The 16,247-nt window shown below is 37.7% G+C and overlaps 2 protein-coding genes and 1 long non-coding RNA gene across 3 annotated transcripts in view; 2 read left to right on the top strand and 1 right to left on the bottom strand.

Annotated features, from left to right (window-relative positions):
• xrcc5 (X-ray repair complementing defective repair in Chinese hamster cells 5) overlaps positions 1-3,118 on the top strand; it is a 33,735-nt gene extending 30,617 nt beyond the window's left edge. The window contains exons 18-21 of the mRNA XM_067444619.1: positions 998-1,094; positions 1,164-1,231; positions 2,557-2,631; positions 2,775-3,118. Coding sequence (XP_067300720.1) covers positions 998-1,094; positions 1,164-1,231; positions 2,557-2,631; positions 2,775-2,789 — 255 coding nt within the window. The 3' untranslated portion in view covers positions 2,790-3,118. The remainder of the gene's footprint in view (positions 1-997; positions 1,095-1,163; positions 1,232-2,556; positions 2,632-2,774) is intronic.
• A 2,856-nt stretch (positions 3,119-5,974) lies between these two features.
• On the top strand, positions 5,975-12,979 carry LOC137075713 (uncharacterized). Its single transcript, XR_010905087.1, has 2 exons — positions 5,975-7,413; positions 10,667-12,979. It is a non-coding gene; the product is annotated as an uncharacterized lncRNA (long non-coding RNA).
• The window catches only part of marchf4b (membrane associated ring-CH-type finger 4b), a 51,216-nt gene continuing 45,861 nt past the window's right edge, over positions 10,893-16,247 (bottom strand). The window contains exon 4 of the mRNA XM_067444618.1: positions 10,893-14,287. Coding sequence (XP_067300719.1) covers positions 13,854-14,287 — 434 coding nt within the window. The 3' untranslated portion in view covers positions 10,893-13,853. The remainder of the gene's footprint in view (positions 14,288-16,247) is intronic.

Raw genomic sequence — 16,247 nt, 5'->3', positions numbered from 1 at the left:
CTCTCTCTCTCTCTCTCTCTCTCTCTCTCTCTCTCTCTCTCTCTCTTTCTAATATCTCCATTAATAACTGCAGTAGAATGATATCGAAGCCCATTACCACCTCAAAAATGACGTTTCAGAACTAGTAAAAGAACCGTTGGATGAGACCGGGAGAAATAGTCCTACTCACAATAACGATTTAAGTACAAAAACCAGACAAATCCCTTTAAATATATCATCAGATTGATGTCTTGAGGTTTGGTAACCGTTAGCCTAGAAATCTAGACGTACCCTAGCGGCAGCAAATCTAATCTGCCCGCGAGTGTCGTCTAGGAACTCTCAATACCCTTCTGAGCTGTAATCGCCTAACTCTTGCCGGGGTGATCACATCGTGTATAGAGTCGGTGGGCGGGGCCATAATGACGACGGCCGAGTTGCGTTTGCGTGCTTCTAGTAAACACAGAAACTGGCGAACGGCGGTCTTTCGAAGGGAAGTCATTCCCTCAAGAAGTCATTCCCTCAAGAAGTCATTCTTAAGAAGGGAAGATTAGTTTTTTCCCCTTAGGAGTTTTGCTGACTGGATGCGGCGAAAGTTTAATCTGTCAACGAGCTCCGCTCCACCTTCGTTGCTCTGGTTGGTGTAGCGCTATCCTATTGCGTGAAGAGGGAGTTTGAAAGACAACCGTTTATCCGCCCCTCGGATTGAGCCGTCAATTGTGAGTTTCCAGACCAAACATCTTGATGTGGGTCTGGCTTGTCAGGCTAGGTAACCGTAGTATAAGCGGAATAATTGACTTCAGGCCGTTGAATTATTAGAAAAAAAATAATGCCGCTTCGGGTCGTGACCGCATCACCACCTCGGGCGTGCATTATTTTTCTAATAAATCAACGGCCTGAAGTCAATTATTCCTTACATGTTAGGTGTTTCAGTATGAGTACATGAGCTCAGAGCTTTGGTGAATTTGCTTACGTCCCACTGCACCTGACCACAATCTCCCAATGACATTTACTCCATCAGAGTGGAAACGCAGAGCTGTTTAACAGTTACATGCAGTCCCTGAAGAGGAGCGTTCCTGACAGGAATCTTCAGGAATTCTGGGATCTGCTCATCCAAGGTAAAGAACAGGCCTTCTGCTCATGTTGAGCTGAAGTCATCATGTCTTCAACATGTGCTTGTGTTTCAGATGCCCTGACGCTGATAAACAAAGAGGAAGTGGAAGGAAGTAGCGTCTCCAAACAAGACGCAAAGCAGGTACTTATGGGAACAATACACATAAGTGCTGATGTCAGTGTGTTAAAATTTTAGTAGTCATATTCAATACTGTGACTCTCAAAACCACAGCAAAAACCGATATGCTAATAAACACTCTTAATTACGAAGGTCAAGGCCTGGTGGAGTTAGTTAGTAATGTGTACGGATATGGTAAGGAGCGGGGCTTTTTGCATGACCAATCACAACCAGTGTTGGGTAAGTTACTCTAAAAAAGTAATTAATTACTTAATAGTAATTAGATTACTGTACAAATGACTCTCTCCAAAAAGTATTTCATTACTAATTACTTTCTGAATCCCATATGAACCTCGACTAGTGATTCAAGGATAGACATTAATTGAAATAAATAACATGTGACCCTTGAGCTCAACACCAGTCCTGCGTCTCACGGGTATATCTGTGGCAATAGCCAACAATACATCGTATGGGTCAACATTATACATTTTTCTATTATGCCAAAAATCATTAGGATATTAAGATCATGTTCCATGAAGATATTTAGTACATTTCTTAATGTAAATATATCAAAACTTTATTAGAAGTAGTATTATGCATTGCTAAGGACTTTATTTGGACAACTTTAAAGGAGATTTTCCAGATTTTAAAATATTCCTATCGAACAAACCAATGGAAATCTTCTTTATTCAGCTTTCAGATAAGGTATAAATCTAAATGTAATTTTTTTTACCCGCTTTATGTTTTGTGGTCAAGGGTCACATAAAACTACAAATTGTTCTTATTTACTAACCAAAGGATTACAAATGTGAGAAGGATACATTAAAAACATGCATATTAAAGTTATGCTTGAAATGTTGATGTTAATTCCACTATTGTATTATATATAATTGTTCTACAGTCTCTTCAAAGTATTTAGTTTAATTACATCAAAGTAACTGTAATTAAATTACAGAAAAAATAAGAGCAATCCCTTACGTTACTTTTTCAAGGGGAAAGTAATTAAATTACAGTACCTAATTACTCAGTAACTAGTTACACCCAACACTGATCACAACATGCTGATCCAGCTGACCAATCAGAGCACAGTGTGCTTTTCAGAAGGCGGGGCTTCAGAGACAGGAACTTAACAGAGCGTTACTGACAGACTGGGAAGAGAGGAGCCGCAACAATGGAGAATATGAGGAAATAATGTGTTTTTGATTAAAGCATGAAATCCAGTTCTATTAAAGCCCCAAAACATCATCAAGACTTTATAAAAGGGCATAATAGGTCCTCATTAATATGCAGAAGTTGTTGGTAAAGTCTGTGTATTATTGTGGTTTACTCTGTAATATTTGCTGGTTTAGTTCCTGGCATTCGAACAGAAGGAGGAAGTGCAGGCGGCTCCAGCGCAGGACGACACTGGCGATGTCGATGATCTGGTGAGTGTTTCATGGTTTTGTTGACAATCATATCAATTACTATATTTGTGAGTGGGATTATGCTCTGATAAACGTTAAAAATTAAATGAATGAAATCTCTCATTATGACATGCTAAGTTGTTGACTAATATTTTTTTATGCAGCTGGACATGATGTAAAACAGATGTCTCCAACACCGACGTCCATCAACCTTCTGCAACTCTCCATTAGGTGGCGGTTCTTGTGAAACACAAATGCCTTAAAAGAGTTCAAGTGCTTTAATTAATCGTGTTCTTTTCTACTAAATGCTTTTGTGCATCATAAAAGCTGAAGCTTTGCATTTTGAAGCAATTATGTTGCTTGAGTTTGATTACTGGAATGTCTCACATACTGCACAGCCTATACTTGTTGGATTTTCTAAAGAAAAAAATAAATGTTCATGTCCATGTACTTTATACAGCAGCCAGTGTTGCTTCAAATAAAAGATCAAACAAAATAAAACTGATTCCCTTCTGTCCTGAACAACAACAAAAACACAACACATAAAATATAGCTGCCAGCAGCGATGCGGGGATAAGCACCGAAGGTACACTAATGGTGCGTTCACACTAGTTGCAAATTGTGCAAATAAATTATGCTATTAAGTTAACACTCGCGTGTGACATTCACTTCTCAACATACGCAAATTTGCATCATGGGAGGGGGGGAGCTTCATGCCAGGTGGTTCATCTCGTTGTAAAATGGCTGACATGGATTGTTTTAAAATACGGCGGATAAGCTCAATTTGCCGGCTTAAACTAGCTTGTAGTTTTAATGGCCTATGTATAGCTCAAATTGAGTAAAGATGTTTTTTTTTTTACAGCTAATCCGATTGTCCGACCTCCTCATTCACTTTCTTCCAAGCAAGATCTTTGTATCCCTGTTATAAGGTACAAAGATGTATCATACAGCTCCGGGTATCCACATATGATTTTGTCCTCATTGTTGTTACTACTAGAGCAAGCTCCTGATTGGTTAATGCGGCGCGAATATCCAATGTCGGGTCAACCTCCTTATGAAAGTGAAAAAAGGAAAACTGTGCTTTTCAAAATGGCCACTACTCTAAATGTTCTAAAGTAATAAACACTTGAAAAGTTAATTTTTGAACTGGTGGTGGCGCTATAGAGTTGGTCCTAGAGACCCAAATTTGGTCAGATTGTTATTTATTACCATCACTACAAGTGTGCCAATTTTCATCATTTTCCCAGGTAAAATAGCTGCCATAGACTCCCACTGGGGAAAAATAACAATAAAACTGATGGATAAAATAGGGTCTATATAAACCTTCGGTGCTCGGCCCCTAAATAACTTACCATGCTACAAAATGAGCCTAACATCTTTCTGTATCTCCACAATCCCTATTGGATCAGCAGATAATGATGTGGATTATACATGCCTACGTTTAGCAATTTTTTTTTTTTTTTGTGCGTGTATTATGTCATGTCAACGTCTTTTATAACCAGTTCATTGAAACGAATCGATTTATGGAAATGAGTCAGACTGGGAGGGATCTGTTCATAATGCAGTAATAAAACCTCATTTTTTTGGCAGACTGTGAGGCTTTGATAAAGTGTAGTGTCTCTTTCAGGGCGGATGATCTCAGTTTGCTTGTCTTCGCACCAACAGTTTGCTGAGAGCACACAAGCCTCTCAATCCTCCGCTGGATCTCAGAAAACGCACACGCTGCAGTTTCCTGGGCGGAGCGGCTCAAGCTGAAGGCTCCGTCTAAACCTGCTTAATCCAACCGTGTTATGAAGATACCAGAGGTGTAGTGTCGAAATAAATAAGACAGGAAGATGGTACGGTGATAAGGTGAACACCAGGACACATTTCACCCGAAACTCAAAAGAAAAAAGGGGTGACACTTTAGTTTATGGTCCAATTCTCACTATTAAAGGGATAGCTTACCCATTAAAATTCTGTCATGATTTACTCTACCTCAAGTTGTTCCAAACCTGTATGAATTTCTTTCTTCTGCTGAACACAAAGGAAGATATGTGGAAGAATGTAGTGTAGACGAGCAGATCTGGGCAGCCATTGACTAAGATATTTGGGGGGGGGGGGGATACTATAGTAGTTAATGGCTGCCCAGATCTGCTTGGTTACTACACTGTAAAAAAAAAAAGATTGTTTTTTGTTGATTTAACTTAAAAAAGTAAGTAACCTGGTTGCCTTAAAATTTTGAGTTTATTGAAATAAAAATTTTGAGTTGATACAATTAAGGAAATGTGTTTAATAAGTAGAAACTCAAAATATTTTTGTATCTGAACCACATAAAAAATTTGATAAATCATGAAAATTGCACTATTTGGCATGTTTCACTGCGTCATCAGAAATAAAACACACAATTACCCAATATACTTACAAAAGCTTTTAATAATATTTTAATAAAGGTTGTCGAATCTCAAAAAAAATGAATTGTATTAACTGAAAATTTTAATTTCAATGAACTCAAAATTTTAAGGCAACCAGGTAACTTTTTCTAAATAATTTTTTACCTAGTAACATTCCTCTATTATCAAGCATATAATAGGATGTTGGCTGTTTATTAGTACTTATAAAACACATAATGCCTTATTCTGCATGAACTTATTCTATATCCCTTAATCTGACGCAATACCTAAATTAACAATTTACTAATTAGTTAGTTAGTTATAGTGAGAATTGGACCCTAAACTAAAGTGTGACTGAAAAAAATAATATATTTTTTCAGTAATAAATATTACAACTATTGTTTTTATGCTTACATTTTTTTCTCCGTTACTATAAATCAACACTTTTACTGTATATTTTGTTTATAATATTGTATATTATAGTTACATCATAACATTTTTGTATTTTAAATATTCAGAGTGGAGGTAAATTGATTAAACATTTTTAGGTTCATCTACTTTTAGTTCAAGTTTGCAATTTTGTCTTTGTGAGAATGACCAACTGGAACTCTACATTATGCCACTTATGGCATTTGGGTGTAAATTATTTTTTGGTAAGCGAGAGAGGGAAGTGGAATCAGGTAGGAAATCAGTCTGTCATCATATTAAAATATATTTGCCATTGGCCAATTGGATTGACCGGAAAAAGTAATGTATTTGCTTACCAATATAATACTCATAATTTTCCCCCAGAGCATTTTGATTTATTTTTAATGCAAAAAAAAAAAAAAAATGCATTACGTTCATGTCCATGGTAACCCATTAGTGATTACATGTATGCCTAATTCATACAGTCATTTTTTTCATTACATTTCATTAATTTGTATTATGTTAATGCATTTGTGAGGGAATTCATTGTCTTGAATGCAAAACAACATGTTCTGTAAGTAAAAATAAGATAATTTCTACTGTAGTTTATTTCTTTAGATTTTGCGGTGAAAGTGACCTGCACTTTCACAGGTTCAGGCTGCTCCATAATTAAAATGATTCATTTAATGTGCCCTAAGGATTCAGTTATTATGTGCAGTAATTGCTTTAATTGAGTCATTTGCAATAATCAGCGATTCACCTTTTTAAAATAATTCTGCAATAATTGACTGATAGGGAAAAGGGTGATGGGTTGTTGGACAAAAGGTCTCCTTGTGAAACATCCTCTGCTCTGATCACGGCGTAATGCGTTGATTTTATTCGCTCACATTAGAAATGGACAGTAAAAAGTCGCATCTTGCAGCAGAAGCGATGAGCTTTATCCACAGGTGTGTTCATGAGAGCTGTCAGTCATATCGCCTTGTATCATGTCTGTTTGTGTTTTTATTCCCAAGTCTCCCCTCCCTCGCAGAGATCTGGAGCAGAACCGGATCACAAACCTTTCGAATCGAGTGCCACATCTAATCACATCAGATCATCAGGTACAGCTCGAACTCTTTGCATCACTTATGTGGGCTATAATGCTCAAAACGGTAAAAATAAATAAATAATATAACATGTAAACACTCGAAAAGCTTAAAGCATCCAGGCATCGGTATTACAGGTCAGTACGACAATTTATTTTTTGTTCTGGTACGTATATTTCTTCATCATTTTTTCCCAGTAAAAAACATTTAAAACACATTGTTTTTATGCTTATATATTTTACAATTGACTTGGTCAAAAAGTTGACTATTTAATATTGTATATAATAGATTAAACATTTTGGTATTTTAAATATTCAGAGTGGAGATAAATTAATAATTGATAAAAATGTGTAGTCTCATCTTATTTTAAGTTTTTAAATTTTGGTCCTGTAATGGAAAATTCTTATATTGTTTGCTTTATGATTATGACCAACTGTTACTGTACATTTATGCCGCTTTAATGATTTTATGAGAAGAGACAGTCCGTCATTATTTAAACATATTTGCCATTGTCCAATCAGATTCAAGTATTCCAGGGAACATTTATGAACTCTATATCCTTCCCACAATCCTGCCAATCCCCCTAGGATCTACATCTGTCATCTTCTCAGAAGAGTCTGTGTGAATTGTGCTCACGTATCTGACTGTAATAGTTTCTGTGTATTATAAGTCTCAGAGCGTTTGATTAAAAGCGTGGCAGGGGATCACACTCATTTCTGACGCAGCATTTTTGATGTTTCCAGATTGAAAAACTGCAGCAACCTGTAATGACTGTCATTTCAAACTTCAAACAGGAGCCAGGAAGCAATCCGACAACCCTTTTTCCCTTTCCACCTCTAGTAGAGAGAGGGAAGATAAAAGGAAACGGGCAGAATGAATTTCATGCTTTTCTGATCACAGTGTGTGTCAGAGCTCAACACTCCTCTTCTGTTCCCAAGGTACAATCCATTCATTGTGTTTCCAAAGAGACAGTCATTTGTATAAAGCTTTCAAGACAGATGTACCATGAGTTTGATGAGATATGCTTCTGTAGATCCAAAAGACACTACCCATAATCCACAGCTGAGATTGACCTATCAGAGTAGCTACTTTGGCCAAAGAGTTTGGCAGTTGCACTCCCATGAAGAATATATGTATAGGATAAGTCGCACAAAAGTTTCATCAAAAGCAAGTCTTTGGGAACAACTAGAAACAATTTGGAAGTTAGTAACAACAGAGGCTGTGGAAAAGAAAAGTACTCTTTAAAATGAAGTTATGGTTATTATGTAACTTGGGATAACGTACACCCAGCCGGTTGTTATCGCAGAATAAACCCAGATCTTGCGTCACTCTGAAGGAGTTTATTCTGCGATAACAACCGGCTGGATCTAATTATCCCGCTTATTACACGGCTACTTGTCTCAATTAAAATAGACATGAAATATTGTCTGGAGTTTAAATATTTTACTAGCACTTACACAAAGCTTCTGTGAAGAAAAACAATTCCAAACTGCTTTTACCATATATGTTGAAATTAATGTTGAAATCATGGGCGTCAGAAGCAAATAAAAAGTAGATGGGTCAGTAGCGACTATCGAAATCAACAGTTTCACAGATAATGATAATGAACAAGTTGCATGTTTTTTATGCTCCGTGTCCAGACTGAAAAAGTGCCGTTTACTAAACGATTGATTGGGCCAGATAAAATTACGTAAATCACTGAATTATGTACTGTGGCTATAGAGTAGGGGTAAGACGCATGGCAACATGTTTAGACGCAAATCGAGCATAGGTTCGAATCCGCCTTTTGCCACACTGGATGCTCTGCCCTCCCCTTCAAAAACGCGAGGCGCCCAGGGCGCATGAGCAGCGCGCATAACGCTCTCTGCCAAACGAAATCTATTCAAAAAGGCGCCTCTCGCTGTAAAAACGCGTTCTGTGTGATCGGGGCTGCTGTGTTAAATATAAAACAAACAGTCATTCAGTCATGAAATGGACTGCACTTTCTGTTGTTAAATAGCCACTGCTATCACATATCAGATCGGAAAGGTATTTATTTTCAGTAAAAAAAGAGAAAATATTAGAAAAGGGGAAATAAAGCGTTTAACATGTGTTTAATAATAAGTTTCTTAAAGCAGCACTTGACAACTTTTGCTCTCGGGGTCCCCCTACAGTTTGGAAAAAATAATGTCCTCAACTACTGTCGTAAGCTCTGTCATCCTACAACAGGGGATGCCATCGCACGTGCATTTGTTGACATGACAGCCCTGATAGCCCTGAACTAGTGATGCGCGGGTCGTCTCATAACCCGCGGACCCCGTATGTCTATTTAATGGTCGCGGGTGCGGGGCGGGTTGTAAAAATATATACAGTGGTGCGGGGCGGGCCAAATAACTTCATAAAAGCGGCCCCGCGGGTCGGTGCAGCACTAACAGTTCCCCTGAACACTGCAGGAGGAGTTCACATGCAGGTGTTCTTCTGGCGGCGCGTGTGAAATGTCTTCATCCCAGGTACAGTCGGTGGCATATGCTTCAGTCATATGAATATAATTTCATGTTTTTTTTTTTTTCAAACGCCAAATAATCGCGATGCTCACGTTTACAAGCCAGCGTCATTATAGGAGTCTATTGGTTACCGTTTTACAGAATCTATATGATACTTCAGTTCAATGTTTGAGTGGTAGGTAATCACCATAACAAGCAGGACAGCATCGGTCGGGCACGCCTCCTTCAGCTCACGCCGACGAGCAAACGCTGGTCACATGTTGATCCTCGTCCTGCCTTTAATCACATCACTTTTTCGTTTCCTCTTATTGCTTTCCTCCAACAAAACCTTTTCTTTCTTATTTGTCTGTGCTGCTTCGGACATGACTATATTATCCAACGAACAAAGTTGGGCTCACACGTCCGAATGTAAGGAAGTGTGGGTGTTGGTGGAAGTGACGTATATGCCGTAAAGCAGTCGAATTTTGTAGTTCTTTTTGTTCTCGGGTTACTACCCGAAACCCGAAGTTTAAAAGTACGATTAAAAACGATACAGACCTCGTCAGGCTATGGCAGACGTGTCATTCAACCTATTGTAAGTTGATTTATCATCACAAGAGTCTTGAAAATATATTATGAAGGTTGAAAAGTTACCTAGTGCTGCTTTAATAAGTTTCTCGGTTAAGGGGTAGTCAAGGTAAACAGACATGTGCTGAATTAGAGACGATAAAAGTGAGTGGGTCCAATATCATTGGTCTTAAAAAGTGGGTGGGTTTGTCCCACCCACACACAATGGTTCAGACGCCCATGGTTGAAAGGGATAGTTCACCCAAAAATGAAAATGATCCCATGATTTACTCACCTCCAAGTCATCCTAGCTGTATATGACATTCTTCTTTCAGACGAACACAATCGGAGTTATATTTAAAAAGTCCTGACTCTTCAAAGCTTTATAATGGCAGTGACGTGTTGCCTCATTTATGAAGTCCATAAAATCGCATCCATCCATCATAAAACTGCTCCACACGACTGGTTAATAAAGGCCTTCTGAAGCGAAGTGGCGCGATGCCTATAATATACAGTAAACCTTTTGACTTATAAGCTTTAATTGAGTATATCTGTACTACCAGTTTGGTATAATAATTTTTATTTTTAATGTATAATTAAAACTCTGGAATTCCCTCCCCTTTTCTCTACGCGACACTGTTACTATATCCTCCTTCAAGTCTCAACTAAAAACATATCTTTCTTACAGTATTTCCAATCTTTCTCTGCTTAGAATTGTTTTTTTCTTCTGTATATTTATATGTTTATGACCTACATTGTATATGTATGTATTTTGTGTATATTTTGTGTAATCCATGAATGTATTATAATATTTTTTTTTTATTAATTCATTTATTTTTTTATTTACTAATTCATAAACTTTACAACACTAACACAGTTATTGAATTGAGTTGTGCTGAATAAAGACATAATATGAGTTCGAAGTTTTCAAATTTATTTTTTCTAAATATAAAGGAATAGTCCACCCAAAAACAAACATTGGGTGTGATTGGACGAATATTTCAGGATGGGTCCTCAACATCGAGAGAAAAACTGAGTTTATTTACTAAAAGGCCATTTAGTTAACTTTCACTATAGAAGTGAACATCAAGACCGAACTACAGTGTTAATGTTATTGGGTGTTTAATCTTTCATTGACCCATGTCTGCTTTTGTCTTTAAAGATGCTGAAGTGGGGCAGATGTGTTCATGATGAACTCAGGGATCTTCCTGTTGGCTGTCGTCTTATTGATAGCAGCTCTTCATCGTCTGAATTATTCAGCGTTTGGAGTTACCTGACGCCCTACAGGTGCTGAGATGGGTCAAACCTTCCTCTGTCCTCCATCACACGAGACCTCAGACACTTCTGATTCCAAAGATGAGTAATATTTCAGCAGTTTCATGCTGATGTTCGTTTATACATTAGTTTTATTTCATTGGATATGAAATGGCAACATGACAAAAATATGGATCTCAGCACACCATGTTGAATTTGGTATATTTGATAGAAATATCTGATGGCAAAACAAGTAAACTGCGTCATCCAAAAATAACATTTTTGTCATCGTTTACTTGACCTCATGTTCTTTTCAGAATCCGTTTTTTGGTTGATTTTCGCTATTAATCATCTTTTGTTTTTATATTTATGAGGGTGAATACTGTAAATGATGACAAATTAGAGTGAACTAGTCTTTTAATAATCAAACCCAAAATGTCTTCACTGTTTGTCTGTGGGAGAAAGAGATGGTAAAAAATGTTTTTCATATAATTTGCTTTCATTAATTCTCCTGATGTTAAAGTCAACATGAAACACTGTTCATATTTTACTTCTATTATGCGATGTATTTCCATTGAAACCAGAATAAATAATGTATAGCAGGACTTGATTTTATCCATCAGGAATGGATTGGATTGTAAAAATTGAGTGTTTCATACAAGAATCATCTGGTACGACGGGCTGAAAAATTGTGAAGGAAAGTTATTTCAGAGGCAGAGCAAGTAATTACATTTTGATTAGAGATTAAGAAGACAAACTTTATAGTGCACTGATGATTTGTGCACAATAATACCCCAGACATAATAAGAGACGTGTTATAAAAATAGTTCATTTTATGTTGACTTTAAGTGCTCAAGAGGGAAATGTTCACATGGACGTCCTTATTATGACTTGAGATGATCAATATCCTCACAAAGATTGCGAGAGTATGAAAACATGCATTACCAGCAAGCTTGAGAAGAACAGAGAAAAAGCAAGAGAGTTTCATCAGGACGGCTTGTGCTTTTCAACAGATTGAGCTGCAGTCCTGAGTGGCATCTGTCAAAGTGATGATTGACAGCTGTCACTCATTATTTATGGACAGTGAAAGGGTCATGGGCTGATCCACGCGTCTCTGTGGCGGCACCAATAACGTTACTGTAAACATATTCAGAATTTCCTAAAACTAACACCTGTCTTTTCAATGGATAGTGCACGTTCAGTTTTCAAATATGTATTTTTTTTTTTGTAAATATTGTCTAAATATAAAGGAACAGTCCACCCAAAAACAAAAATGCTCTTATTGTTTACTCACCCTCAAACAGGGTTATCAATAATATTATTGTTATGTTGGCTAAAACTAAAACCACTAAAAAAATAGAAAGAAAGAAAGAAAAAGTTTAAATCCATATACAGCTTATTAATGATGCATACTACAGTACATACATGCATGAATATAAACGCAACACACAGTGTTTTATTATCCTTTTTTCCATAGAAAACCATTATAAAGGAAATGCTTCACCAATTAGTGCATTGCATTCATATTCTGTGCTCATCTGTATGTAGTATGCATGATCAGTAAGCTGTTTACTCAATTTGATCTTGTAATATCAGTGTTTTAGTACATTTAAGGTATGATGATCACAAGTGCCCAAAACTTGCATTTTGTTCACATATTTTGCTTTTCTTTTTTCTTTTTTTTTGAGGTGCTCTAAATAGTCGTGGCTTGAAATCGATAGAAAGGCCTGTTTTGCGGTTCTATGGCGTCTCTACGCCAGTCACATGCCTGAAAACTATGAATTCGTCTTTGTGGCATCATTAGGGCCAGTATAGAATGACAGAATGTCCATTTTTGGGTGAACTGTCATTTTAATCGGATAGTTCACCCAAAAATTATCCAAAGTTTTACTCGCCCTCAAGCCATCCTAGGTGTATATGACATTCTTCTTCTAGACTAATACAATCAGAGTTAGGTTAATGATATCCTGGCTCTTCAGAGCTTTATAATGTCAGTGAATGGTAACTAAAATTTTGAAGCTCAAAGAGCATATCCATCCATCATAAAAGTAATCTGTACGGACCCAGTGGTTTAATAAAGACCTTTTTAATCTAATTTTTCTAATCTAAAAATATCCATATTTAAACTGTAATAATAATCACTGTTATCCATGGAAGTGTAGAGGATAGAGCAAAACTTAACGCTGGTAATGAATGATAAGTCTAAAATTTGATTTTTTTTTAGAAAAATTAGAGTTTATAAAGTTGTAATTATGGATATGTTTTGGGTGTCAAATATGGCCTTTATTAACCCACTGGAGCCATATGAATTACTTTTATGATGGAAGGATGCACTTTTTTTGGGCTTCAAAATCTAAGGTGCATTCATTGCCATTCAAAGCTTGGAAGAGCCAAAATATTTTTTTATATAACTCCGACTTTGTTTGGGCTAAAAGAAGTAAGTCATATACACCTAGGATGGCTTGAGGGTTAGTAAATTATGGGATCATATTCGTTTTTAGGTGAACTATCCCCTTCAATTCTGCTCTGAATCTGCAATTAAAAACATATATTGTTCATTATCAGCATATATTAAAGGAAGCGTATGTAAGATTGTGGCCAAAACTGGTACTGCAATCACTTTCAAATGACTGTAGAGCGGTGTATCCCCCTCCCCCTCCCCCTCCCCCTGACTCGAGGTTGCCAGATTGGCTGCAGGATCAGCAGGAACGTTTGTAGATCTGCAGCTGTGGTAACTAGAGCAGATCTGGCAACCCGGGTGCCGAAACGCTACTGACTTTGTGATTGGTCGATAGGTGGAGGGCGGAGCTTCAGGCCAATACACAACATGTCAACATCAACAACAGTTTTTAAATGACAATATCCTGGCCAGACTATGTTGTCAGTGATATAAGTGTTTGAAATTAACATGATTTCCTAATGTCTAGTGACATATCAGGGTCATTTTATGATTAATTGAAAAACATTTCTTACATACAGTTCCTTTAAAGTCATGAATAATCCAACCTAACAGTTTCAACGCTGTGCTTATCGTCTGTCTGTGCTGAAATGCGTTTCAAGTGTCCCATCGTAAGGCCTCCAGTGGACACGTGTCCTCAGACGGTAGTAACTCTCATCACCACTTCTCTAGGTTTGGTGGTGTTCGTGCTGATGTGACTCGGCGGGCTCCGTGGCTCGTGTGGCCGGAGATGGCTCAATAAATACAGAAGGTTATACGGACAGTGTTGGTCAGGCAAAGCCGGCCCGTCAGTGCCTGTGTGGTCCTGCGTGGCCGCTGTGGTGTTTGTCGAGCCGTCGGCCATGTTGAGCGCTGGCGTTCCAGCAGCAGCCAATAATGAAGACGGTGACGGAGAGACATCAACTCTCACCGGCTCCCTCTGGTGGAGCAGCGAACGCGTCAGTTCCTCGCTTTTCTTCAGCTCCTCGCTGTCTCTCTTTTTGTCATAATTTAAAACCTTCCACTGCTGATTGACGGCCTGCCAGCGATGGAATATGCGGAAAACGGACGGGCCCTCGTGGACGATTAGAGCTGTGGAGAGATTGGTTCGGGTTATGTTTCTGCAGTGATTCATGACGAAATAACAAAGTTTAAAGGGTTGGTTGATTATGATTTTAAGCTTTTAAATGCTGTTTGAGCATAAACAACATCTGTAAAGTTACGACGCTCAAAGTTCAGAGCAAAGGGAGAGATTTTCTTTTACAGAAATCTCTTTAAGGACTACAACAAACGGCGGGTAGAAACTACAACGAGTTTCCTCCCAGGTTAGTAACATCACTAACCCTATAATTTACATAAACTCCGCCCTCAGGGGCACACAACAAAGGAGGTGAGATTATCATGACAGAATATGCTAATTCATGATAGTTAAAGATCAATACTTACGCCGAATAAGGTCAAAATACCGGAGCGATCATAGATATTTACGTTATCTACGTAAATATATCTCTGTTTGCTCCAGTGTTTTGACTTTCTTCGACGGAAGTAATGACACTAGTGAATACTAGATGAGATTCGTCTGATATGAGGTAAAAAATAACAAATACTGTTTGGTGTCTCGCAGAAACCAATCGTTTCGTGTCTTAAGACATCAATGTGTCGTCACGAGCCACAGGGTTTAATATGGATTCGTATGTCTGTGTGTTTTTTACTCTCATAGAAATACACCCCATTGACATGCATTATACGAGCAACGATTGGAGTTAAAAATCTTAATTTGTGTTCTACTGAAGAAACAAACACACCTATATCTTGGATAACCTGGGGGTCAGCAGATAAACATCACATTCTCATTTTTGGGTGACCTTTCCCTTTAACTCCACATCACATCATAAATCCATCCTCTATCCATTCAGAAACGTCCTGTCTCATTCTACATGCTGTCAACATATATGTCGGTGATTGGCTACATTGCTCAGTGCTGCAAAACACGTTGTAACTAGAAACCTTAGATGTTCTCAAGAGCACAAACACTAAGGCTGTGTTCGAAATTGCCCCCTATACCCTCATTCACTATTCCCTTCATTAATCCACTAATATATTCCACTTCAAGGAGTGAATGAAAATGAGGAAGGGCTGCTGCTTTTGCATAGTTTGTTCTTGCTGTTTAATAATCATTTGACACTTAGCAAACTGGCAGCTCCAAGTAGAAATGAAATTATTTAACTTTGTCATGGAAACTATGAACAAGCCTTAATTAAACAATTTAATAATCAATTAAAAAGGATTTTATATCTGTATGATATTATGCTGTAGCCACATTGGACCAGCGGTTTAGAAAATGGATGGATGGATGATTCGCCATCCTCTGGTGAGATGCAGGAATTCATTCAGCGCATGACTCTGTGCATTATGGGTATTCTCAAGCCATTGATTGTACATAAGCTGTACATTAGTTATTGCTGTGCATTATGGGATTGAATGAGTGCTCTTGGTAACGTCCACAATAGTTTCAGACAATACTACAAATGGCTATCTTCTCAAATTGTGCCCTATTTAAGGTTATATGGGGCGATTTCGAACACAGCCAATCTGCTTTGCCAATATGCAATTATTACGAAGAAAACTGGTCCTAGACCAGCAGTCTTCGTATAGGCAGTTCTTCCCTATAAAAGTAATCAGAAGCAGCAGTGGTCAGTGGTAGCTAAATTGAGTAAGAAAAAATAACCTAAATATGAGTTGAGTTAATGATGACTACATTCATATTTTTAAGTGAACGTTTGCTTTAAATGTCATATTCTGCTCTAATGACTGAGGGTAAATGGGAAAACAATCCTGCTGCCTTGTGTTTTATATGCCGTTTGCACAAAGACACACTGAATCATTCATCAGTTGATTTCTTTAGCTTTTTTTACTTCTATTTCTATTTACGCTCATATGTGACCGTATGCATTTAGTATTCTATCAAATGTGTGGGATGTGGATTTGCTGCACTCACTGGGACTGAGACTCCGGTCAGTCAACCATTGAAATGGAAGCAGTTAATAATGTA

Source organism: Pseudorasbora parva, chromosome 5 (assembly GCF_024679245.1).
Source record: "Pseudorasbora parva isolate DD20220531a chromosome 5, ASM2467924v1, whole genome shotgun sequence".
In the NCBI taxonomy this organism is placed as follows: Eukaryota; Metazoa; Chordata; class Actinopteri; order Cypriniformes; family Gobionidae; genus Pseudorasbora; species Pseudorasbora parva.
The sequence above is the reverse complement of the archived record's forward strand: the minus strand, read 5'-3'. Positions and strand labels throughout refer to the sequence as shown.